The 26,100-nt window shown below is 40.1% G+C and overlaps 1 protein-coding gene across 2 annotated transcripts in view; it reads right to left on the minus strand.

The window, feature by feature from the left end:
- The window catches only part of septin9b (septin 9b), a 113,969-nt gene extending 90,080 nt beyond the window's left edge, over positions 1–23,889 (minus strand). The window contains exon 1 of one of the 2 annotated variants that reach the window (XM_074687195.1): positions 23,684–23,889. In XM_074687195.1, coding sequence (XP_074543296.1) covers positions 23,684–23,705 — 22 coding nt within the window. In that variant the 5' untranslated portion in view covers positions 23,706–23,889. Of the gene's footprint in view, positions 1–1,544; positions 1,682–23,683 lie in introns of those variants that run through there. The other variant, XM_074687199.1, reaches the window with a different exon arrangement.
- Positions 23,890–26,100: the final 2,211 nt, after the last annotated feature.

Below are 26,100 nucleotides of genomic sequence, written 5' to 3' on the forward strand. Positions count from 1 at the left end.
TCTTTCAACTACTGCTGTGATTGATTTCAGTTGGATGTAATTAATGTCTCAACAGACGAAAGACTAATCACCCCTTCTGTTGAACTGGCACAACATCAAGCAACATGATGCAACTATTTTTCTAATTTCTAGTCTGGATCCTTTGTTTTCCTTCCCATGTGTTGTTTTTTAATGGCAGTGTGTCATTAATTAACTGTTACAATAAGCCAATGTGGTGACCATACGGTTCAGTTGTGTGAGACGACAGGTCATGCTGAACAGATTGTTTTAATCCTGAACAGGGACGAGGGGGGGACAGTAGGAGGCACTCCAGGTTAAGATGGAGGTGAGGAAGAAGCACTTATGTTAAGAGTTTGATGAATGCCAAGTAAAAGTCTACAAGGACTCAGAGGTTTGGAGGGCTGGGGGGGAAAGGATGTAGTCATGACAACAGGTCCAAACAGAGCTACACAGAACAGGTTGAGAACAAGGAAGTTGCTTAGCCTGTGCATAACTTCCTCACTTGTGGAGTGAGGGTGGAAGTGCCTTTTGGTTGGAAATGCTCCACAACCTCACCTCTGCACAAAACGGTCTCTGTGCAGGCTGGGTCCGTCTCTCTCCACCTGGCATTAAAAAATCCCTTCGACTGCAAAATGTGAATCATCTCCATGGAACATTTCTCAGATCTTGGGGAAATTGTAGCTGCACAGAAAAAGCTAAGGGACACTGCAGCACTGCCACCAAGTGGTGATCAGTATATGTGTGTGCATGTGTGTGTGCATCATATGGCTCACTGGACTCAGTTATTGAGGATTGAATTAAAGGCTAATTTGCAGAGTGTTGCTCAGCTGGATGTCCAGACTTAATCACTGCAGGACGCTAGATTAGTCTCATCCTCTCAGCCCAGACTGAACACACGTGTGTCTTAAGAGGAGTTAACCTGAACCTCCAAACAAAGCAGACATTAAATCAATGCAGCTGATAACAGGAACCAAAAATGAGGAAGCAGAGCAGGACAGAGCTGTAACCCCACAGATGCAGGATAAGACATACTTCTCAATCAAATCTGCCGTCTGTTTTAAAGCTGACATATGAGCCCTGCTGCTGCTCCCCACAACTTTAAATAAACCATCTGCCTCACTCAGAATTAATCTGACAACCGGACTCCTCAGCGTGAAGTCCAATCATGTGATGAGGGCATGAAGATTTAACTGGGTGCATGTATTGTCGTATGTGGGTCAACTATAAATCCTGACAGTAGCCACTTTGCTCTGAAAGATTTCCTGATTCAAAGACGTCTCCTGACAGCCCATCACACAGTTCACTCTTCGCAGCTCTTTGCACTTCAGGGTGTTTTGCTTACGCTGTCGATGAATGCGAGTGAGAAGAAAGTTTTCACACACCGACCCAGACTGAGACAGCCTTCAAACGGCTGCTTTCACCTCAACTGACCAAGCAAAGCAAACACAAGCAGGGTGCTTTCTCTCACACTGCTGCCACTTCGGAAACTCTCTGCTCCCTAAGAATCTCAATGAAGAGAAAAAGTTTGAGAAATCAGAACTTACCGGCGATCCTGTCTCGCTCCATAACTCTACGGCTACCTCAAATAGCCACATGTAACCTCTCTTCTTCTTCTCTCCTCTCCCTTTTTTCCTCATGAAGACTTCCCCTTTCTCCTGACTCAGTCACCCTGTCCCCCTCTTTCAACCCTCCCTCCCTCCCTCCTTCTCTTTCTCCTCCCTCTGACTCTGTTGCTCTTACTTCCTCCAAGTTTTAATGTCCTCAGTCTGTCAGGATAACAAGTGAGTGGAGCAGACGTCCACAGCCATGTGGGAGTCATATGGACTCAGTCGCTCTGCTGCTTTCTTTACTTTCTCTGACACAAACATGATCCAGGCTTTTATTTTCCTAAACATACCAACTGGCATTCTCCTCCTCTCTTTTCTTTCATCCCCTTGATATCAAACCTTGTGTCCTTTTCTTTCCTCTCCTTATCCTCACAATGACTCAGCCTTGTGACTCTGTGTCAAAGGTTCGATCAGAAAATAAGCTCAACCCACTCCTTACAGAGGACATGCTGCACAATCCTGGCAATTCATGCTCACTGACACCAGAAAATGCTGATAATCCATCTCTCAAACAACTGGTGATTGTCCTCTGAGTGGATTCAGAACAATCCTCCTCCAGAGAAACTTCACTCCTCCCTCTTGTAAAAAGTGCTGCTCAGTAAGCTCTGTTTAAATCCAGCTAATCATCAGGATCATGAAGATCTAAGTGTTGAACTCTCCTCTTCAGCTAGTCCTTGACGCCTCAATGCATCTTTATTCAGAGAGAATTTTTTTTTCACCCTAAAAAACAAAAAAATCACAGCAGAGCTGCACATAAAGTATGTGTAACGTTCAAACTGAGGCAGCGCGACAAGGTCAGGAGGCCACTTATCGAGCCGCCACCTCAGTGAGAAGCTCCAGAGAAAATAAACACACATCTTCTGCAAACACATACACTAATCTTCTGTTTTGATTCCGCTCACTTCCTATTCCTTTTTTTTTAACATCCCTCCCTAAAGCGCATCTTCCACATTCACACATAGTAACATCTCCAGCTTTGACAGGGAGCAGAGATAAGACCTGAAACATACGTTCTCACACCCACAGTCATGCACTTTTTATGCACTTGATCATGCAAAAAGAGAACACACAAGGTTAGACACAAAAGGTGTTTTTATACCACAGAAACCAGGAGAAATATAGTTCTGGGTTAATGTACTGTTGTTTACTTAAGAATGTTTATGATTGGTGGAGCATCCACAGTATTTTTATCTCAGCATCCCACTGAAGATCGACAATCAACAGGCTCATTGTTTAAGCCCAACCCCTGGTTGATCCCTGCCTCCATCAAAACCAGCACGGACAAATGCTGTGTTTGAGGCGACCCGTAACTCGATGACCTGAAAGCTTTCCAGGCAATTTACGACTTCGGTTTGAGCGCAAGGAATTCTGGGATGTAAACAAACCAGCATAGCAGAAATTCTAAGATTTATGCTTGGTCATTTCAATTACCAAAGGAGCCTGCAAGTTCTTTATGTAAGTGAAACATAGGAGGGGAAACCACTGCATTCATAGAGGCTGTCATATTGTTTTGGCACAGATGTGACGTCACAAGTCGTAACTCGGAGTACATCGATCTGATACGAGTTCACAGGTCGTAAGTTACGAGTTCGACTGCCGTTCCAGGGCATTTTCAGGAGTTACAGGTGGGAAATATACGAGTTACGGGTTGCCTCGAACGCACCATTAATGTCCTCCAAGCTAACAGGCTAACTGCAGTACTGCATTTAAAGATGCCCATCTGTCTTCTTCTATGCTGTGTTTTTTTTTTCGCTAAAAGGCCTCTATCATGCATTACTGCCCTCTGCTGGTCTGCAATGTATTGCAATTACCTTAATTTTTTTCTACACTGGAAAATGTAGAAACATTCATATGACCAGTCCAGAAAAATGTCGTGTTTCAAGTTATTTAAAGACAAAAATGAAGTCTGAATTGCTTGTAACAGGTAAAAAAAAAACTTCCAATGGAAAAAGAGAAAAGTTACTTGTATAAAAACAATAAGACATTTTTTTGAGCAAATTGTTCTTACTTGTTAAAAGCAATTCAGACCTCATTTTTGTCTTTAAATAACTTCAAACAGGGCGTTTTTTGAAATGATCAGTTGAATGTGGCTCATATCAAGTATAATTAGACAATTTTTACATGAAATAAGACAAAAAATACTTGATAAGATTTCAGTTTTTGCAGTGCACAGGCCTGATTTGCATTATCTGCTAGATCCTTGGCCCGTGGTTTGGAAGGTAAAGAAACAATGGACCATAGTAATCATGTGGTTCCTGGAATTGTTCACCAGGAACCAAAAGTTCCCTGGAAACTGCAGGTGGGAAAACACACCTGTACAGCATCCATGCTTTTAACTCATTGTTTCTCAGATAAGAAAGTTTAACAGGGGACATATTCATCACTATTTCATTTTTTACAATATAAATTTAGGGCTGTTCAACCAGAGACAAAAGCAGAACCACACGCACACTGAGCCCCCACTCTGCTGCCGTCCTGGGGCCTTTTCTGACATCTGCAGTAGAGGAGTGAGGAGAAGCAGAGCAGAGGAGGCAGATTAAGGATATTCAAGTGTAACCACTCTGTGAGTCGTTTTAAGCGCAGTGAGACTAATCCTAAAGAAGAAGAGTATGATTTAAATAAGCCTATTGGTCTGATTTCTCTACGTCTGAACGTTTTAACTCAGAGCTTTTGGAGAGAGGAGATTCTTAAATGAGTCAAGATGCAACACTTTTTTTTTCAATATTGTGCAAAATGGGACGAAGAGACTTTTGAAAGCAGCTTTGTAAAAATGAAATCAGATGCTTTCTTTGAAATGTGTTCAAATATTGGTTGAAGTCAAACCATGTGCACATGCAGGGACGGAGAAAGGTGACAAAATAAAACAGGAGTCAGAAAAAAAGCAGAGAATTTCTAAATTGGCCATTGAGCTGTGGTTTAATATGAGAAGCAGGACACTGACTTTTTTTGCCTTTTGGCTTTTTCTGACTGAAGAGCTGCACTTAATAACAGGGTTACAAAGAAAGAAAGAAACACATAAAACACACATGTATTAGTCGACTCACATGTGGAACACAGTCTAAAACAAAAGTTCCAACTAAGGTGAAAACACACAACAGCCTGTGTGAAATATGACACACTGTGACAGTTTTATGCAGACGCATATTAACATTTATGGTTAGAAATCATTATATAACATACAAGAGAAACTTCTGGTGTAAAAATGATAACACCTATCATCTGTTATGGTGATATTTCTAAGACTAGTAGAGGAAAAATTTGAATAATGGCAAAGATCTGTCACACACAATGACCATATTTTTGTGGTCAGAGTTTCCAACGTACTTGACTCTAGGACCTCTATTCATCCCAGACTTTCATGCACACACTTTGAATCTTATCATATTCATTTAGATGGTGTTCTTGACTAAAACAGGTGACTGAAATCCACCCAAATTTTAGCTGAACAAAACAAATATTATCAAGATTGGAATTCATGGAGTTTCTCCATTGTTTATCTTTACCACTTTTCCATTTTTGGAATTCCAGGGGCTCCAGATGTTGATGAATCAAACATCATAGGCAAAAAAAAAAAACTTAAAGCTTCAGTAAGGATCATTAGGTTTGATTCAAGTGTTGACAAACTTGTATCTGTTATCTTTTTATGGATTCTGTCCTGTATGCAGAAGATATCAGACTACACGTTATGAACATGATCACAACCTAACCTGAAGGGCTTGTAAGTTGATTGTTTTTTCCCATGTAGTGTGTCATAAGTGAGTGAACATCAAACAAGACCATATCTGGGATGCTTCACAACCTCAGGACAGGGAACATGCTAGATTTTTTGAACTACTTCCTGCCACATCAGTGATGTTTGGCCAACAGGAGCATAGAACACTTTGCATTTGCAAAAGTCACAAGCAAACAAAACAATGAAGGGAAAGTATGATGACGTTTTTGCTACAAGAATGCGCTATAAGACAGAGGAAAGTTTGTAAGCTCCAGCAGCAAGAGCCCCCTGTATATGATGTGTCATTGAAAGACAACAAATAATGGACAAATTACACTGTATTCGTCTCCGGTTGTCGGCACTGGATTAGATCGGTTTCTATTTAACGTGTCGACTCAATCTGGCCAGATCGTATTAAGCTTGACTACAACTTCTTCTTAAACCCCATCTCTTTTCCCTGGCCTGTGACACACAGCTGTCATCAACTTTACTGACTTATTTGATTGCTCCTCTGCATACTTTTTACTTCTGTTTTATGTTTTTAAATTATTATTGTATTTTACATGAAGTGTTCTTTAGTCTCATGTTAGCTGCTATTAATATCATTTTATTTATTCTTCTGTACAGCACTTTGATCAACAGTGTCTGTTTTTCAAATGCTTAACAAATAAATTTGGATTGGCTGTAACAACAAACCAACATGATGATGCTAGGAGCCAACAGGACTGAGCTTTTACAGCCCAACATGGACAAGGAGAGGATCATCAGTATTGCGACTGCAGCTGTCTAGTGTCCTGCAAGGTGCCAGACTGAGCACACAGCCAGTGTGAGCTGACGTACGCAGTCAACATCAAACTACTCGCTAATGAGTGATAAGAGAAGAACACAACAGACACAAATATCCTATGGGATTGGTTTAAAGGGGACATATCATGCTGATCCCTGATTTAATACTTACATATAATATAATAAATTTGAAAACAAGACCTTACACCCCCTGAATTTTCAAAAAATGAGATATTGTATTTTTTCTGATATCCTAGAACGAGATTTGATGCCTCTGAAAATAGGTCATTGACATTTGGCCGTGAGATTTCGACCTTCATGACGACACGAGGATCCTTTCTTTTTATTGGAGTAATCTGATAAAGCAGCTCCTCCTCTGTAAAGTCAGTTAGTCACACAACCGCCACCAAGGGATACACCCACCAAGAGCCGAGTATAAACGTATTAACTATACATGTTACAGTACCGGTTTGACTCACCACACTGAAGCGTCCTGAGATGATCTGTGTCGAGGTGGATTTTCTTCCTCCTGAGCTGCAGAACCGTCTGGGTCAGACTCAGGGTCCAATACAAAAGGACGTATCCTACACTCTGCCATTTTATTAGTGCTATCAATGCCCTACGGTGAAGTTTTGGCAAACAGCAAACTCGCTCGGTCTGCTCCATTCAATATGGCGACTTTGTAAATACTGCCATGCTGCAAAAGCCGCTCCCTGGCTCTACCCCCTCCGCCCCTCTGATAGAACTGACCAATCAGAGCACAAAGGGCTGTGACGTTGCGAGGTTACTGGAGGTCATTCTCGAAACGGAGCGTTTCAACGAGATCTTCAGAATGGCCTAAAATGAGGATATTGAGAACGCTATTGTGGGGCAATGAAGGAACTAAATGACTTGTACTGAGGGCAGAAATGCTTTACAGGCATCCTAGTCTGGCATAGTGAAAAGGAGAAATAAGCATGATAAGTCACCTTTAATATATAAGTAGTGTTTTATACAGAAAAGAACCTATGCTGCTTTCTTTTAAGACTCAAATTAAAGCAGCATACAAACTGAGATTTACTTTCAGTGGTTTCATGGATAAAGAAAATTCAAAAGGTCTACGTTTTTTAAATGAATAAATGAGCTACAAAATACCAAATCATTTTCTGAAAGCATCAGACTTCTTGTGTCACAACACATATTTTCCTCCTGCTCTTGTGGTTTCTGTCACTTCTGTTTCACAGTGAATGTGTCTGTTTGAGTTTGTGAAGGACATAATTCAGACAACATTCAAAGAGAGCAGAGAGGGCCTCCTTCACTCATACCTTTCACCACCTCCACTCTCCATCATCTCATTCTGCTGGGAAGACACAGCCGAATCCTCCCACTACACACACACACACACACACACACACACACACATACACACTTCAAGGTGCTCTTAAAACCATACATAGACCAACTCAGAGGGTTATCTGAGCAAATTCCTCTCGCATGACAGTCCAGCCTGTAAACACACACTCACCAAACTCAAACACACACATATAGAAACACACACTCCTCTTATCTTATTTACACATACACATTAAAAACATTCAGCCTATATTTGCGCTCGTCGAGGCAGATGGTCATGAAGCACAGACGGCACGTGAGCTTGTTCACTCATGTGAGACAAACTCAAACATCCCAAAAAAGAAAAAAAATGTGCATCACACATCGACTGAGGCTGGATGGTGAGCCTTGGGGTGCGCATTAATGTAAGACGTCACTTCAGCAACGCGACCTATGGCCGGACGCGTGACTCAAACATGCTAAATTTAGTTATATAAGAGTGGAGCACATAAAAAAAGGAAAAAACTCATCAGCATGCCAGCCAATACTAAAGGGAGGCCTGCAGGGCAGCGGTGCACAATGAAGGGGAAGGACATGAAGAGTGGGAAGACGATAAAAGATAAAAGGAGAGGAGGAGGAGGAGGAGGGAGGGGGGAGGTAAAAGAGGTAAATGGAGGGGAAAAGGAAAGGAGGAAAGGGGTCAGGGAGAGGAGGTGAATAGCTTGTGTGTAAGACGATATATTGGAGTTACATGGTTTTTTCATGTGTCTTGAAACAAAGACATTACCACTGACAGTAAACGCTGAATAACCTGATTTTATCAACTTAACAAAACCTCCTTTCTTCAGAGGTTCGATTATCCTGTCCGCACCGATGACATGGTGAAGAATGACGAAGAGAAAACAGTGTGATGTGGTGCTGCCAGCCACAGCCTGATGACTTCACCAGAGCGCTACGCTGTATTCATCCTCTCATCCTCCCCGTGCCTTGTCTCCGTCACACACATGCACGCAGAAAAGTGCAGAGGGGGGGAGCGGGCTGTCCTCCTCAATTGTGTCCTGTGTAGGCCCACACAGCCAACCTGGGGCATGTGCAGGGACGACACAGCTCTTCACATCACTCATCCACCATGAGGATGTATATTTTCATAGTGCTCCAGCTGCAGAAATGCTTTATTTTTCATTTTGTTATAGCTCTCCTGGTGTTTCTCTACTCTTTGAGGTTATTCAGTCACTACGAGACGGTGAGTACACGTCATCACTGAAATGTGGGACTGAGACGATCTCATTGCGTCGTATTTTCCAGTCAGACTTCCCAGCCTGAAACGATGGCAGCCGCACAAATATTTCCACTAAATGTGACCTACTGTAGTAAAGAGAGGGCCTCCTGTTGTGATTCAGTACAATCTAAGTTTTTCTGGTTAAATTCCATTAAATAAGTATGCATATGCCTAAAAGTGAATTCTTCACTCTGCTTCCACTTCACTCATGTGATATTTCCATGAAAGTGTGCAAAATCAAGCTGCTGACCTTTTGGATTTAGTGAACAAAGTGAGCCTGGATTCAATAAAAGGTATGAGTGATTGTCTGAGAATTAAAAGCAATTTATAAATTGTTTTCAGATTACCCCTTAGAGAGCCAGAAAACACATGTGGATCATTCAGTGACTCAGTCAGTGAAGGTTTATACTGCAAAAACAAAAAATCTCAGAGTTTATCCGTCTCATTATGAGTCCAAAACTTTCATTACATTCAAAACATAAAACACTGTCCTCACAGGCCAAGGTATAAATCTTTTCTCGAGTCAAAAACTCACTGCTAGGAGTAAAAAAACAATACAGCAAGCCCATTTTTTTCTAGGAGGGTCCTAAATAAGATCGTTCAGACAGTTTGAATAGAAATTGTCTAGAAACTGTAGATATGATTCTTTTTGAATGTAAAATTAGGGGAAAACATTTATGTTACACTTACCATATATTTAGCAAATCTAGACACTCTTTTATTGTCTTTTAGAGCAGTCAAATATCAATCCAACATGCACAGCAGAACTCAATATATACACAAGTCTTTATGTCTTATGTCTTCCAAGAGTTGTGTTATTGTTTTTTTATGAGCTTCATTCACTAACAAGTCCAGAAAAATGTAAGATGTAAATGTAATTTACAAGGTATAAGGTACCTTGCCTCTAGGCACAGCCCAAGCAGCTTCCTGTTGCGGCAGCTCTCTCTTCCTTGTATATTCTTGTATTTTTTTCGTCTCTTTTTGGTCATCCTTACATTTGGAGTGGGCCACTACTTTGTATGGTTCATTTGTAGGTCGTGGACACCAAACTGGTTTTGTCTTCAGTGATATTTTTACTATTTCTGCTCCTGTGTTTGCCTGGAGATCCTACATATAACCATGGCAGCATTGTTTACATAGGAGATCGGCTGTTAGCAGCCTGTAGCATGTCAATGCTAACTGGTGCAAGGCCTGATGTCTTCCCACAAGGTGAGGAGAAGGAGTTGAGGATGACGTGCTGGTTCTCAGGTGAGAGCAAAGAAGTGACGTCATTGACCTGTCCTTCATGTAAGATCTATCTCCAATAAGATGAGGGATGAGCTAGCTGTGCTAACCCAGCAACAGAATACCAGAAAGCAGAGTAGCACCATGCTATTCACAGACATGACTAACAGAGCTCATACCAGACACCAACGCCACATTGGAAGAGCTTCACCTGCTGTGAGCAGACAGGATCCAAGAGAAAGACTGAACAGACTGCTGAAGAAGCTCAGGACGCGGTCACACTGGCCAATCGTGCTGTGCCTAAGCACGCTTCAGCCGTAAAGCACGTTTGGAAAGGCCAGTGTGACCGCAACTGTACTGTGCTCAAGCACGATTCCCTTCCGTGCTTGAGCACGCTTTGGAGAGGTGGGCATTGGCACGGTTTACTTCATGCCCAAGCACAAGCAGGCGGACAGCGAATGCAATCCATTACGTATGATCGCTGTGACCGCATCTCTCGACAATCACTTTAAACAAAGCGGGGGTGTTAGAGGGCTGTGTCGGCTGTAAACGACTCACCAGAAGTCCAAAAGTGGCAGCAGTGCTCTCTGTGTCTCATTGTGCTGACTCTGTTGAGATCGTGCTTCATGTAAACAGATGCTCTACGATGACGTAGGCGGGCCATGCGCATGTGATACCCGCTAAAGTCTGGTTCATATTGGAGTAGTGTGACCGCCGGCCGTACTCTCCGGCTGGGGAACAGCGCTGTGGGGGGGCAATCGTGCTTAAGCACGGCACGGTTTGGATGGCCAGTGTGACCGCGCTCTCAGTCCTGGACCCTGTGGAGGGGGAGGCTGGCTGAACTGGACAATGATGGACAAGCTGTCATCATCTATTTTCTTATGGACCTTTTTGCACTTTCTATACACTTTCTTAATTTTTTTTTTTTGATTGCTGCTGTGACTCCTGAATTTCCCCTTGGGGAAAAAATAGGGTCTGTTCTATTCTATTCTATTCTATTCTATTCTATTCTATTCTATCAAAATTATTATATCAAAAGACAAAAATGATGCCTGAAAAATCTGATTTAAAAGCAACTTGGTTATCATTTTTTGTCTTTTAATACCTTATAATTATGCTTTTTCTGGTTTTGTCAGTGAATGTGGCTTAAATTAAGTGTAATTTAATTGTAATTTTGCTAGAAACAAGACACAAACAATTGCCTAAATTTCAGATTTTTAGTTTAAAAAAAGCACACTGTTGTGGTAAAAGCCTGCTCCTTTGCTGATAAAGGGTCTAAAACTTCCCGTTAGCCCACATCCAGAAGGGTAAAGGAGAGTGACTAGTTAATGATGGACAGTCATGGGATAGAGCCAAATACCCAGCCACCAAAGATGTTTCAAAGCTCAGCCAATCACTCATCTTGTTGTTTCATCGGCAACTGGCACAACTTACTGCCAGAGATGGACCAATCCCAGCAGTCCTACCAAATTTCACGATAATAACCAATTCAATGAACCTGATATATGTCATTTAAGTACACTCACACTCTGCACAAAGGCAAATCCACCTTCCCTCTGGCTATTACATACATGTTTAACTCATGAAACCTCCTTTTCTTCCAGTTCTCTGACAACATAAATCCCTTTCCCAGGTCACTGGGGCGGTCAGAGGCTGTAAAAGTGCTCATAGTGCAGTCTGTCTGTCCCAGCATGGCTGTGGTAACACTGCCGGCTACTTCCCCTCAACATGAGGGAATCATTAGATGTGAGAAGGAGCTGGCAGAAGCAGGGGATGGGATATCCTCAAATTTCCAGATCAGCAGCAAGAATGAAAGAGTCTGTTGTAGCGATTGATAAGTGTGTGAATTTCTCAGAAAGTGAAGAAGTCTGTGCACCTTTTATTCGGTCTGCTGGAGTTTCTAAGAACTTGGTTGTGAGAGTTTGTGATCCATGTGAAATGAGTAAATGTGGAAGAAAAACAGTCCGTCAGCTGTGCTTAGTGTGAGCTGCAGTGTGAAATAAATCTCATAACTGAGCGAGAATTAATTGAGTTAGGATAGATGTATGGATGAGAGGAGCCGCGTTATGTGATCTGAGGCCTGCTGCTTTAACCTCCATCTCCACAAATTAGCCTGAATCGATGGAGGCACATTGCTGCAGAGTCAGAGAAACAGTAAGAAAGAGGGAGAGAAAGACAGAGAGAAAACAGAGAAAGCAGAAGAGAGAGTTCCTGTGGTTCCTCGTGGCTTCAGACCTCTGTAATCAACATGCCAAGCTCCTGATGTCTAAATCCACAACTCCGACTCAGTCTACACACACTCCACACACACACACTTATACACAGATATACGTAGACACACACAGAGAAAGCTCTAATATATGATCTCTGTGGTTATCTCTGCTTGTGTGGACTTTGGCGATAAAGCTGGTCTCAAATAAAAAAAAAGACTGAGTGAGCACTAGCAGCACTGGACGTGTTTTATTCATTAGTGCCACAGTTTTTCTGATCAGGCTCCAGAGATTTTTAAAACAGTTTGTAATACTCTTTTGTTGCTAATAGAAAAGGACATTATGGCAATATAAGAATCAATCATAAGGGCAACTAAACCACTAAACCATGTGCTAAGCTAACATTAGCCAACTACACCTGTCAATTTGATGGTATTGGGGAGTAGCAAGCTTTGCCTGAAAACAGGAAAACAGGCACTGGAGAGCAAAGCAACATGAGGTTCGATGCAACAGCAGAACTTATAAACACTAAAACACTAGTTTGTCTTAAATCAAGTGTTTTTAATCAGAAATTCAATGTCATGTGTAGCTAACAGTTTGCTCTGAGGCATTGTATCCCATCATCAACTCCATTGTTGTGGCTGAAGTTGCTGGTTCTACTACTCTTAGATTGACTGTATGATAAATAAATGGACATAGCCTCCATGACATCACCCATTTGTTTCTGATACAGAGTTTTAAAGCCTATCGTCAGCAGTGGTCTTATTGGAAACTACGAACACAAAAGTTGACCATGTCCTTATATGGGCAAACAGTGGTCCCTGAAGTGGACAGCTGTTAAAAAGCCATTTTCTCCTAAATACAATGGTTTCTATGGTAGAACTGCACATCAGCCTCTAGATTGCTCTCTGCTGCTCCACTCCATTCAGGTTCATTCAGTGGTCAGTCGTTGTAACTGCAATTACATTTTTTTCTCTGACTCCACGATGACCGCCAGACTTGTGGACCCTGCAGGGATTTTCTGTCAATCCTTCTATTTCAAAAGAGCTGAGGTAAAAGAAATATTATGATATACAGTTATGTGCAAGTGATAGTATTCTACTATTTTTGATGACTTTGTTTCAAAGTTTGAAAGTTAGTGATTTTACACTAATCTCTAATGTTTTATGTTAAACTAATCCATAAATGCCACATTTACCTGATAAGTCAAAAAAAATGTCTTAGAGTGCAGTCACACTGGCCATCCAAGCTGTGCGGTACCCATAGACTGTATATAGAGTGGACAGCGTGGCTCCGAGCTTTTATTTTGTCAGATTTGAGTGGAGCTGGGTGACAAAAATAATATTTCTTTTTTTCTTTCGAGAGTTCAATCACTTCCTGACTCTAACTCCCAACATATTTTACAACCCCCGACAAAAATACACGAGAACGGCAGCTGCCAATCATTGTTAAACGTTACGTAAAGCTGCGTTTTTAACCTCGAATAACTAATGAAAACAAATTTTTTTTTAGAAAAAAGAGGACTTGGATTCAAGACAGCCAAATACTATCTTCAAATCACCACAACAATCGGACGTGAGAAACATTTCTACGAGCTGTAATAATTTTTTTAAAGTTTGACCACAGCCCATCTGGAATGGCTGGAAAGCCGGGTTTTTTAACCTATTCTGCAGCCAGTCACCAGGGGGAGCAGTTTTTGTGGAGACCTCACTTCGAGCCAAGCAAGCGGACATCCATTTTTTTTTAAAGTCTATGGCTGTACCCCAGGCGCCGTTCGCAGGCACACTACTCCACTATGGACTACTCCAAACTTTAGCGGGTATCACACACATGCATGGCTCACCTTCGTCATCGTGAAGCGTCTGTTTATATGAAGCGCAGTCTCATCATGAGACAAAGAGGACACTTTGGTTGATGTAAAAATTGTTTCGGTCCAACTCAGCCCTCTAACAACCCGCTATTGTTTAAAATTACTGTCGAGGGGCAATCATGGGTCATGGATCATATGCGCTATCTGTATGCTTTTGCTCGTGCATGAAGTGAACTGTCCACGCTTGCGACCACACTGGCTAAAACATCTGGGCTTTAGGGTTGAAGTGTGCTCAAGCAAGTATACTCAAGCACAGTGAACTGTGAGGTTAAAAAAAGTTGACTTTCTTCTCAGAATTCTAAGATTGAAGTCAGAGTTCTGACTTTTTTTTTTTTCAGGAAAACATAGTAATAAAAAACAATTTGGACTTTTTTTTCAATGGCCCTAGTTCTCTTCAATGAGGAACTAAATCTCTGCATTTCTGGAAAATTTTAAAGCTATGAACAGGTACAGGGCAGAAAAATGCCTTTATTGCTTATAAAGAGTAACAAAAATCCATCTGTTTAGGAAAAATATTTAATTTAGTCTTCATAAGCAATTCAGATGTCATATTTGCCTTTTTAATGTCCAGAAACAAATTACTTTTTTGTCTTATGGTTGAAATTGGATATTTATATTTCATGTGACAAAACCATCACTACAGAATAACAATGATTTTGTATCATCCTGTGTTTTAATGGCAGCTGCTTGTAACATCAGGTGTGTCTTTAATGAACATGCGGCAGAATCATTTTACGACTGACTGGCTGCTCATCACCATAAGCAGCAGTGACATGGCCTCTTTTCGTCCTTATGTTATTCACAAGGGGTGGAGGGGGCTTTGTTAAGCTAAAACGTCATCGTGCTCCAACTCTATTTATAGCCTTACTCCGAACCACTCACTGGCGGATGATGTCATAGTTGTGCGTGCATGTGCTCACGAGGTGGTGGGGCTATTCAGCGTGAAGCGAGGTCTCCGTCGTGTAAGAATTCATTGTTGAAGGATGGGTCAGCACATCGGATCCTACAGTTCAATCAGATCTGGATTACAGCTGTGATTAGAGAAAAAACTCTGACATGAGAGAAAAAAAAGACCACGTGTCACTTCCTGTAGTGGGAGGAATAGGATCAGGCTATTAGCTGAGGGAAAGTTTGTCTGAGGGGAAAAAGTTCAGTTCCTCCACTGACAGGAACTTTTTTAAACCCTCATTTACTAAAGCTGGAACTTTATACCTCTGATAGAGACAGTCTAATACTCAGCGAGGCAAGCAGCTGCTCTGTAAAGATAAGGATTATACGAACTGGAGAACTTGGCAGCCTGACTCTGAGGTAGTGAATTAGACGATTACTGGAGTGATAAAGACAGCTTTAGTATCACAGGGAGCAGTAGTGAGCGTGGTGGCAGTCCAGGCCAATGAATGAGTCAGACTGAAGGGAATCCAGCTCGTCTGTCACTGAGGAACCATTGTTGAAGAGAAAGAAAGAGCTGTATTGACTCCCATCATCTGCAGCTTCTCTTTGGGATCTGCTGGTGTGTTTTAGTGGGAGGATGGATGACATGGTGGATTCTGCAGTTTTTTGTGCTGTAGGCATTTTGAGAAACTGGTTTAATCAAATCAGACATTTTGTTCATTAGCTTTTTATGCCTATATTTAGAGGACAGGACAGTGGATAGAGCACGAATCTGGAAAGATAGAACAGGGAATGACAGGCGACAAAAGCCCCAGGTTGGAGTTGAACCCAAGCCAGCTGCAGGCACGCTTTTTCCATAGGGTGCACGATTAACCCTGGAGCTGAACCAACGCATAACTGCTCTTGTCTACAACCAGTTTGACCTCAGCTTGTAATGTGTGAAGTTATATTGGCATGAGCGGACACACATACACAGATATACACATGATATTCCCTGTATTTCAGCTCTGTTTTTGGTCTCTTCCACCTCTTGACACATACCATGGTCAATATTTTCTTGATAATCAACAAATGATGGTGAACAGAAGGGATGTACCGATTCAGCTTTTCTGGTTCCAACACAATACCTGGGCACAATACCAATACCAGTCCTGATCCGACACCAGTATTGAATAATAACCTGCATGCTCTACTGTGGGATAAGACGGGTAATGTTTTAAGTTAAAGACAAAAATTAGTACACATGGAATTACTGAAGTTGTTATTTGTTTAAACTATAACTGTTTAAATGTTTAACAGGAGTTTGGTTAAAAAATGCTTAGGAAGTTATGGAAATGTCTATTCGATGATCAAATTTTAAACCTTGTAGACTTAATCATAGTTTAGCCTTAGTGTCAAGTTTGGACGGATCCTTTCCCACATAACCGATCCAGCTTTGAGGGGCTGGATCGGCGCTGATACCCAATACCAGGATCGGATCGGTGCATTCCTAGTAAACAGTACATATGACTGCTGCTGTCACAGACAAAATAAGAGCTGCCAGATTGACTGATGATGAAGAGGAAATTAGGAAATTATAGTGGAAGCTAAGTGCGCCGCAGCACGTTTCAAGGGTGCTGCGCTGCGCATCACGCGCTGTGGAATTTAGGGGGTTAGCCCCTGGTTTTGCACGTACACACGTAGCGAAGGAGTGTCCTAATTCTCTGCAAGATCAAGGGAAAGGGTTACACGGCCCTTGGAATGAAGACAAACCAAGACCTCACTTGAAACCAAGGGGTAATACAAATTTCCCATGATACCAATAGTTTTTAATCAGATATCCAATGTTTTGCTACTTCACATAGATAGATAGATAGATAGATAGATAGATAGATAGATAGATAGATAGATAGATAGATAGATAGATAGATAGATAGACTTTATTTCAGACTCAGATAGGTCCATAAAAAGATATACAACAAAGAAAAAAAACACAAACAAACAACAATGCAGGGATAGCCTAGGTATCCAACCTAGGCATTTTACAAGGTAATATTAGCCATGTTTTGAACTCATGGTTTCATTTTCAAATCGCTCGTTATAACAACCTACCTAGCGCTGCTATAGCTACAGCTAGGGCTTATAATAGCTTCACCACTGTCAGACTTCACTGGGTTAGACTGCGTTTCATGAGTGATTGGACAGATAAGCTGCATTCAGGAGCTGCATTCAGCTACATATGCTATGAAAGGGGAACATTATGGTATTGAGAAGCTACATAATATAGCTCCTGAACAGTGCAGAGTTCACTTTTCATGGTTTAGCTGTCTCGTTACTTCTGATGCAGTGCATTGTGGTGGTGTCTGACATTAAAACCGCATTAAAAACAAAGGGGCCAAGGGAAAGGGGTAGCTGAAGGGTTAAAACAAAGGGAAAGGCGCAAAGATGACCATTGAGACTGGCCCTAAATCTTTGTTAACCAAGAAAAGCTCGATTGAGGCCCTTATTTCCTGTCCACTTACAACCTCCAGTAACCGCTCTGACACCGTCTCATCATTACTCTGTCTAATGTTATCATAAAACCATGTTGTTAAATATGTGTACATTTGCATTTTTTATAAAGGCCAGAAACCAATCTAGTATATCTAGTAAAGTCTCACTAAACTACATTTGGAATGTGGTTAAGCTGCTTGTATGAAGCTACAGCTCTGCGCATTCTGCAGAAACTCAATGACTCTTACAGCTGACACCTTGAAATGACTGTACCAATATCTATCATGATGTGAAAATGTGTTTCATGAACATCACATTCAGAGTTCAAAAAACACCTTAGAAGACACAAGAAGAGATAGTAAAAGTAATCTAGAACGCAGACTTAGAAATATTTGAGAGTTAAAAATGTTGTTTGCAGGTCAAAATAGTCTGAATATGAAAAATAATCTGGATAAAATCCAGATACTGATCCTACCATAAAAGATCCTGACACACCTCTCTTTCACTTCTTCTCTTCTATTTCTTTTTACTGGTTGCTTTTATGATGTAAAGTAACTTTGTTTTTAAAAGTGCTATATAAATAAAGTTTATTATTATTATTATTATTATTATTATTATTATTATTATTATTATTATTATTATTATTATTATTATTAGATTCCCCATATTGCCCCCTAGTGGAAAAAATTTTCCTGAAGAGTTTGTTGACGTTTACGTAGCACGTAACACTGCAGAAAACTGAGCACTTATCATATGGTATCAAGAGACACCTGAGGGACAGGTGAGGTTTGATCTCATCAGTCTGTAATTATGGAAAAAGGATGTTTGACAATGACTAATTTTTAAAGAAAAGAAAAAATTAACAAATAGAGCATTCATAAGAGTTGCTGGTCCTTGGTTATTTTCACGAAGTCAAATGTTACCTTTTTTGAAAAAAGTTTTGACTCCCCTGACATAAAAGTATTCATCATTGCAGCTTGGTTCCGAGAAAAATGAATTATCTTAAAGGTCTAACTTAAAATAAATACTTGATTAAGTATTATTTTCTTTTTAATGATCACAACATCCCAATCTAAAGTGAAATACAGCTGAGTCAAGGCTTGTCGTGTGTGGGCCAGAGTCTGCAATGCTCCCACTACGTCTAATCTGTCAGGCTTAATCCTGGCCGTCCCTCCTTCTCTGCTGCACACAGCACTGAGATATTGAGTCATTGTAGTAATTAGTCATTTCCTTTTAAAGCTGGCAACCATGAGAATGTCCCCCCATGACATACAGTGATGTGGTTCTCAGTGTTTGATTTTTACGAAGTTAAACACGATTACTTTACGGGAAAATAAGTTGTCTTTGCTTGCGTGACATCTGTAAGTTACTTCTAAAATCTGATATTAAGAAGGAAGTCTTTAACAAATCTAAGCAACCAGCTCGCAGCAAATGTTCAGCACAAAGCAGTCTATTCAAGCTGAGGACGAGCCTGTGGAGAATATACAGCTGACTGGGATCTCTCATGCGTGGGGAGATAGGGGAAAAAAAAGGATAATGGTGTATTTACTCCACTGGGTCTCTCTGTTCATTCAGGGTCACTTTACTTTAAAACCACATAACAACATGGGTACATCCAGTTCATTAAGCCCCCAAAAACAAGCTCCAGGTCTCACTGGACTCTAAATGGGAGCCAGGGGACAACAAGATGCTCCCAGGGCAGAATTAAGCACGAATCACTGGAGAGAGGATGGATCTGATGCACTGCTCCCAAAAACTATGTTTAAAAAAAAGTTGTGCAGGATAAATGCAGGACTTTGAAGTTGTATGGAAACATTTAGACATCTATAAGAATGTATAAGCATATATTGATTGCTGCAAAAATATGTAAAATCAGGATATGGAGACTAAAAATACTGCTGTTTGAAAGCATCTTATTTTAGACCAGCTAATTGGGTTCCCTCTCAGTTCAGCCATGAAATGCTCCTGCCAGAAGAGAATCTGACACCTTGAGGTCAAGATGCTGCTGGAAGAAGGTGCCAGAAACTCTTATGTGTGAGCCTTGAAATGAAGAGGTGAGAAAGTTGCCTGGTCTCATGGTTATGGTTTGTGATTTCCTGGAGAAATATTAAAGCACAAATGAATCCAGTGATGAGGTGTATCAAGGCCTCAGAGGTAGAGAAGTTGACATTATTCAGATTGAAGTGATAGACTTTTTATCTTCAGGCACGCTGGACTGTTAACTTTATTTGAACTGAGTGTGGAAATCGCTGGGCCGTTAATGATATGATGTGATAAGGAAAAAAAAACATATAAAAAGTGTTATGTGATGTGACATATCATATAATTATATCAAATAATATGTTAATAAATACAATAGGGTCTGACATTTTATGAAATCATTCTAAAGCACATGATACAGTATGTTACAATATGATACAGTAAAATACTCACTGCAGTATGGTACAATATGTTATGTTATGACACTATGTGAAGTGATATAAAATGATGTAAGATAACAAATGCTCCTTTACAATATGACACCATACAAAATCAGAGGATACCATACGATATCCCACACCACGACAAGAACACAAAACAAAATGAGAGAAAAGAAATAAACCAAAACGACACCATACAATTTGATATGATACGATACCATACAAATAATAGAATCTGAAACAATAGTATGCAATATATCAGATAAGATACAATGCAACAAGACTGGAAACTTGAGATGCACGATATTGGATTTTTTGTCGATATCACATACTCATTCAACCGATGACCAATACCGATATTTTTTTCACATACCTAAATGCCAAAATCATCAACTTTCTCCTGTATTTGAAGAAGCGCACAGTATCATGGAGCATACTGGTATCACATTGGTTATGTATCATTCATTTCTTGTGCAAAATAAGAACAAATGTTAATATCTAAAACTGCATATTTATTTATTACAATTACTTTCAAATAGGGGTGCACCGAACACAATTTTCTGGCCGATCACCAATCTTTAAAAAGCCTGACCTGCCGATACTGGTTTGGGCCAATACCGATTATTATTTTTTATTTTTTATAACTGACAGCATATACCTTCAATGTTCCAGTCTTATTTTATTGAAAATCATTGTACAATACCTGTGAAACAATAAAATCGTTATGTTTTAACTTTAACAACCAATAAAGTGTGCTGAGTTTCAGGTCTCAGAGCAAAAAGCAACAATGGCTGGCTGAAATATAAGATAAGTTTCATATGTAAGGATGGGCCGATCACCAATACCTTACAGACTGCTGCTTCAACTCAAATTTAACAAAAAACAGGAGCCAAATATGTGACTACTCAATCTGAACTGTGAAAACAAAATCACAAAAAGTGCAAAAACAAGATACAGCTTCAATCCCTAATCAGAACTTAAATAATTACGTGGGTTCCTTTTACACTGCACAATTCTATGAGCAACAAGCACTTTGTAACAGAAAGGTGCAAACAATTAAAATAATATAAAACATATTAGCTTCAGTTTATGGCGCAAAGGTCGGGTCTTTATTGGATAATTTTATCTGTGGATATCAGAGTGTTTGCCTATATCTGATGTTTGATTTTCGGGCAAACACCAGTCGATACAGATGATGTACTGCTGCCTCTCTTGGCCAGGTCATCCTTGTGAAAGAGGTCTTGACCTCAATGGGCCTTTACCTAGTTAAATAAAGGTTAAATAAACAGAGAGTGATTTTTTTTTCTTCAACTTAGCAGCTTGAAAGGCATTAAGATCTCGAGTTTGTCCAATCAGAGACACAGCTCAGGTCACGGACAGGCGCCCTTCAGCCTCTTGAGTCCAATATGACCTCCGCTGACAATTAGCATTATTACTCTACATCAGGAACAGACGTGACATAGCACAGACTACACCTATGTTTGATACAGTCTATGGATATGATGTGTTGAGATACACTACAGTAAGATTTGATAAAATACAATATGACAAGTTACAATGCAATTCATTACGATACAATATAATATTTTATGATAAGTTAAGATGATAGAATGATACAATGGGATAAAAATGTGCAAAGTCTGAGGGTGTTTGTGTATTGGTGTTGTGTCAGTAGAGGTGCAGCCTTGAGGATCTCCAGAGATAAAAGCTGACAGTTAATGATAAGACTCCTCAAAGAATCTCTCACCTCTAAGTTTACCCTTCCCAGATTTCTATTCATTAAAAGGGTCAAGTGCTGACCCCTTAAAGTGATACTCCGGGATGGAACAAGTTGTGTCCTATCACAAGGTTTAGGGCAGAAATTACCCCTACAGCAGTGTTTGCGTGCAGCAGAAGCCCAGGGCACTCACACCAAAGACCCCCTTCCTGCTCGTCTGCTGGTTTCCTCTGCACTCAGACGGGGCCATATTTTACTTGACCAAAAACACAAATAAACGGACTCCCACCGAAAAAATCTGATATTGGTCTGCATTCACACTTTATTTAGAGAATTTTCAGCGCGTTACATTTACACAAAAACACCGCTAAGTAAGGCTCTAGTTCTCATCGTGTCATAACACGGCGCTACCTCCGCTGCAGAGCCACAGCTGGCTACGAGGCGCTCGCCGCTTAGTGTATCAGTCCGCGCGCACGGCGTGCCAGATAAAAACAAACGCAGGTAGTCTTCCAGGACGAAGAGACACGATGAGAACTAGAGCCTTATTTAGCAGTGTTTTTATGTGAAGGTAACGCACTGAAAATTCTCTGAATAAAGCGTGAATGCAGACCGATATCAAATTTTTCAAAAGCCCGGGAGTGGGAGTCCGTTTATTTGTGTTTTTGGTCAAGTAAAATATGGCCCCGTCTGAGTGCAGAGGAAACCAGCAGACGAGCAGGAAGGGGGTGTTTGGTGTGAGTGCCCTGGGCTTCTGCTGCACAAAAACACTGCTGTAGGGGTAATTTCTGCCCCAAACCTTGTGATAGGACCCAACTTGTTCCATCCCAGAGTATCACTTTAAGGCTCCAGACTGCTGCTGTATTTGTGATAGATGTCATGCACGCTTATTGATAATCCCAATCTGGAGTCACCGAGAAAACACGGAAATGACGGTAGTGTTTTCAGTTTTGAGCTGCAGCTTTGTTTTACAGCCACACACCCTGTGCTCATAACTCAAACCTATCTGCAACATGGCACCTTTTCTCTTCCAAACTTTAAAACATTTACCCTGTTTTCAACACAAGTCTCTCCAGAACCAGCTTGTTCTACATTTCTGGGTCTGTTTCATCCACAGCACTCTGTTTCTCTCCCAGGAGAAAAGTATGTCTGCCTAAATGTTCAAAAAGAGTCAGGACGCACAGATGGGGCCTGGGCAAAGCCTGAGAGGTGTTGTGTAACACAAATACACACACTTAATCACGCACTATATTGTGTCACGCATTTACAATACAGGCGCACACATGAGCAAGCACGCACAAAAGTGTGTACACAGACATCATGAGCAAGCAAATGTCTAAAATGTTTTTGAAAGCCACACACACTCACACTCATACACACACACAGCAGAGAGTGCAGCCCGAAGGGGCCAGTGCATCCATACAGAGGGTCAGGCTGAGAACGACAGATGATGATGCACATCAGACTTTAATAGCCAGGGGACCCTGAGGTGCTCCCATGGGTGCTGTACACTCAGCTGCAAAATAAACTGGCTCAAACCAGAAAGTGGGTGAGCACTAAGTGAAAGTTTGTCAAGTTGGAAAGGGATAAAAAGAAACACAAGATGAAAGGATGCATACATCGCTGATTTCTGACTCAGTGTGACTGGATGAGAGTTCGCTGATGTTCAGCACGACAGCACAGGGACTTCCTGCTACATGAATCTCTTCTGTGCACAAGTTCAGGATAATATTTATCATTTCTAAAGAAATTTGCTTTTCAAAACATTGTTTGAAGTAAATATCACACTGGAGGTTGTTGACAGTTCACATCTATGGCAGTTTGCTGTGCTGATATTCAGAATAATCGTGCTGTGGTTTGTTAAATCTTGAAAAGAAAATGTTTCTGAATCACATTTTAGACTAAGTTGCTGTTTGTTTCATTTTTCAGGAAGTGTTTTATGAAAACAACAACAACAAAAAAGCCAAATGAGGAATATTTTCCAATAATTTGTGGTATTCTGTGGCATAACTCACAAAATCATCATCAAAAGTAGTTATATGAGTCCCAAGCCCCTGCTAAATGTAGGTCACACTTAATGCATAATTCATAATTAACAGGATTTTCGAATCACGTGACTTTTGACTGAGTTGGCTAGCATCGAAGAGTAAACCAGCTTTCACTTTGAACAACAAAACAAAACAGTACCTGAGTTTGGAGTCTTCTTCATGCTCCGAGTTGGCTGTTTGTCTCCTTCTATCAGTCTTCTGAAAAAGTAGAGACTCGTTCCTCAGGGGAAACCCGGGGACTGTCCGTCAGAAACACACCAGCGTGGACTTTGTTGTCTCTGGTCTCCTGCACTTGTTCTTGTGCAGCTCGCTCCCACTGCGTGATGACTCCGTGTGACTGTGAGCAGCGCGGGTGCAAGGGTGCCGTGTGATCAGCTGAGCTCGATGATTTGCTCTTTAGTGGGACGCGGAGATTCAGAGAGACCGCACGAGCATGTTGGAAAAGATGTGAGCGCACGAGGAAGGGGGTGGGGGGTGTTCCACTGACGCGTTTTTACACATGAATCCAAATTAGATATGGTACAGCAATTTTCCAGGCTTAGGTATCATTGAAGTACATTCAATCAGGTCAGAAAAAATGAAATGCTATTTTCCCCACATTTTCTACGTTTTTTTGAAAATAGAATATTTAACATTTTCAGACACAAAAAAATAACAAAATGTAGACTTATTTTTAAAATATTTCTTCAATTAAGTTTATATTGCCTCCACTTTTCAGAGAAGAAATAGTTGGGGTGTTTTTATTATTATTTAGGCAGGTTATTCTCGTCCTCTAAAACGATATATGTATATATATATATATATATATATATATATATATATATATATATATATATATATATATATATATATATATATATACATATATATATATATATATATATATATATATATATATATATATATATATATATATATATATATATATATGTTTGGAATTTTTTAATATCTAAATATATAAACATTATCTCATTTTTTAGATTTTTCTTTAATCATTCAATTTGATTTAATTGACTAATTTATTTATTTATTAGAAAAAAATATATATTCTAGTGAATTTTTGTATTTGTTTCAACACTTCTCTTTTGCTCCTTTGACTCAGAGAAACAACCTTCCTCCCTAACTTTCCTAACCTGCTGTACCCAAAAGTCAAATCTGTCTGAAATCTAACCTGCTTAGTACCTTATTCCAGGAGGAGCTGTGTGCTGACAAAAGTCCATAGTTAGGAACTTGAAATGTACTTTATTAAAGAAACACAATTGTGTAATGCTGCCCTCTACTGGTCAGAAGTGAGGCTACACCGTCCCTCAGTAGCTTTCTTTAACCTCCATCCCATATGATGGACAGAAGGCATTTTGGGGCATCTTAGGGGTCTTAAGTCTTTCAGTAGACCGGGATACACAGCAGTCTGCAGTTTGTAATCATATTCTGTCTTTATTTCCAGAGTTGGAGTTAAAGGTATTACAAAAGTCACGCACGTCTAGAAACTCGTTTATTGTGCCCAAGTGTGCACCATACACATGGGCCAAACCTTTCAGTGTTTCTACTTCAGCCAAAGCCTCCACAGTCTGCCTCATCTCACCTGGCTCAGTCCCTAACTTTCCTCCTTTCCAAAGATCTGCTATTCTCACAATGTCCACCAGGTGTCGTCAGATATCCTCAAAACACCTCATCATTTATCGTACCTGTTTGCATGATTCTTTTGACCATTGTAGTGATATCGTTCTGCACATTTAACCATAGGAATAAGAAAAAATATTAGAAAATTGAGATGTTTTTGATGCAAATAATTGCTTGTGTAACATATGTTATAGTGGATCACTTTGTTTAAAGGTGAAAAATGCTTAGAAAAAAAATAACATTATAAATTAAAACACTGGAAGTTTCCAAACACTGTTAAAAGCCATTTAAAACGTGATGGTTGATTTAATCTGCTGTGGCTGAGATTTGTTTTGTTTGTTGATTCTTACTTCTGGCTCTCCTCCTTGATGCACACTTTAAATCATATAATTTTGTAGATTCAGACAGTTAAAAAAAAAAAAAAAAAAAAAAACATTTTTGTTGCTGTTGTAAATTTAGGCTTGGAATATTTATGGACAGATGCACTTTTAGTTTTGCACTTTGAATCTTTTCATTTGGAACAAAAGAAAAAGCAAATGTGTACGTCGACTCTCCTCTTAAAGCACACTGTGAAGCCGTGTAACACTTTGACAAAGAAAGAGTGAACAAACCAACATAAACAATCTATATAAGAGAATTCTGTTTTAAATTCTCAAACTTGTTTCAGTAGCAAACTCCTCCCTACAACTGAATCTAGCTGAAGACATATTCCCAAGTCCCCATTAAAACAAACAAACAAACAAAAAGTAAATAAATCATAGTCATTCCACTTTCCGGTTTAGTTCCATTTTTTTCTTTTCTTAAAAAAAATTATATATAATTTTTTATTTAAAAATACAAGTAAAAAAATGGAAAAACAAACTATGAAAAACAAATATGCACACTTGCATACACAGTATAACAATAAAAAAAATCAAAATCAATGACAGTCCATGA

Source organism: Halichoeres trimaculatus, unplaced genomic scaffold (genome assembly GCF_033239565.1).
Source record: "Halichoeres trimaculatus isolate MK-OKI-2021-1 unplaced genomic scaffold, fHalTri1.1 fHalTri1_scaffold_2, whole genome shotgun sequence".
Taxonomy (NCBI): Eukaryota; Metazoa; Chordata; class Actinopteri; order Labriformes; family Labridae; genus Halichoeres; species Halichoeres trimaculatus.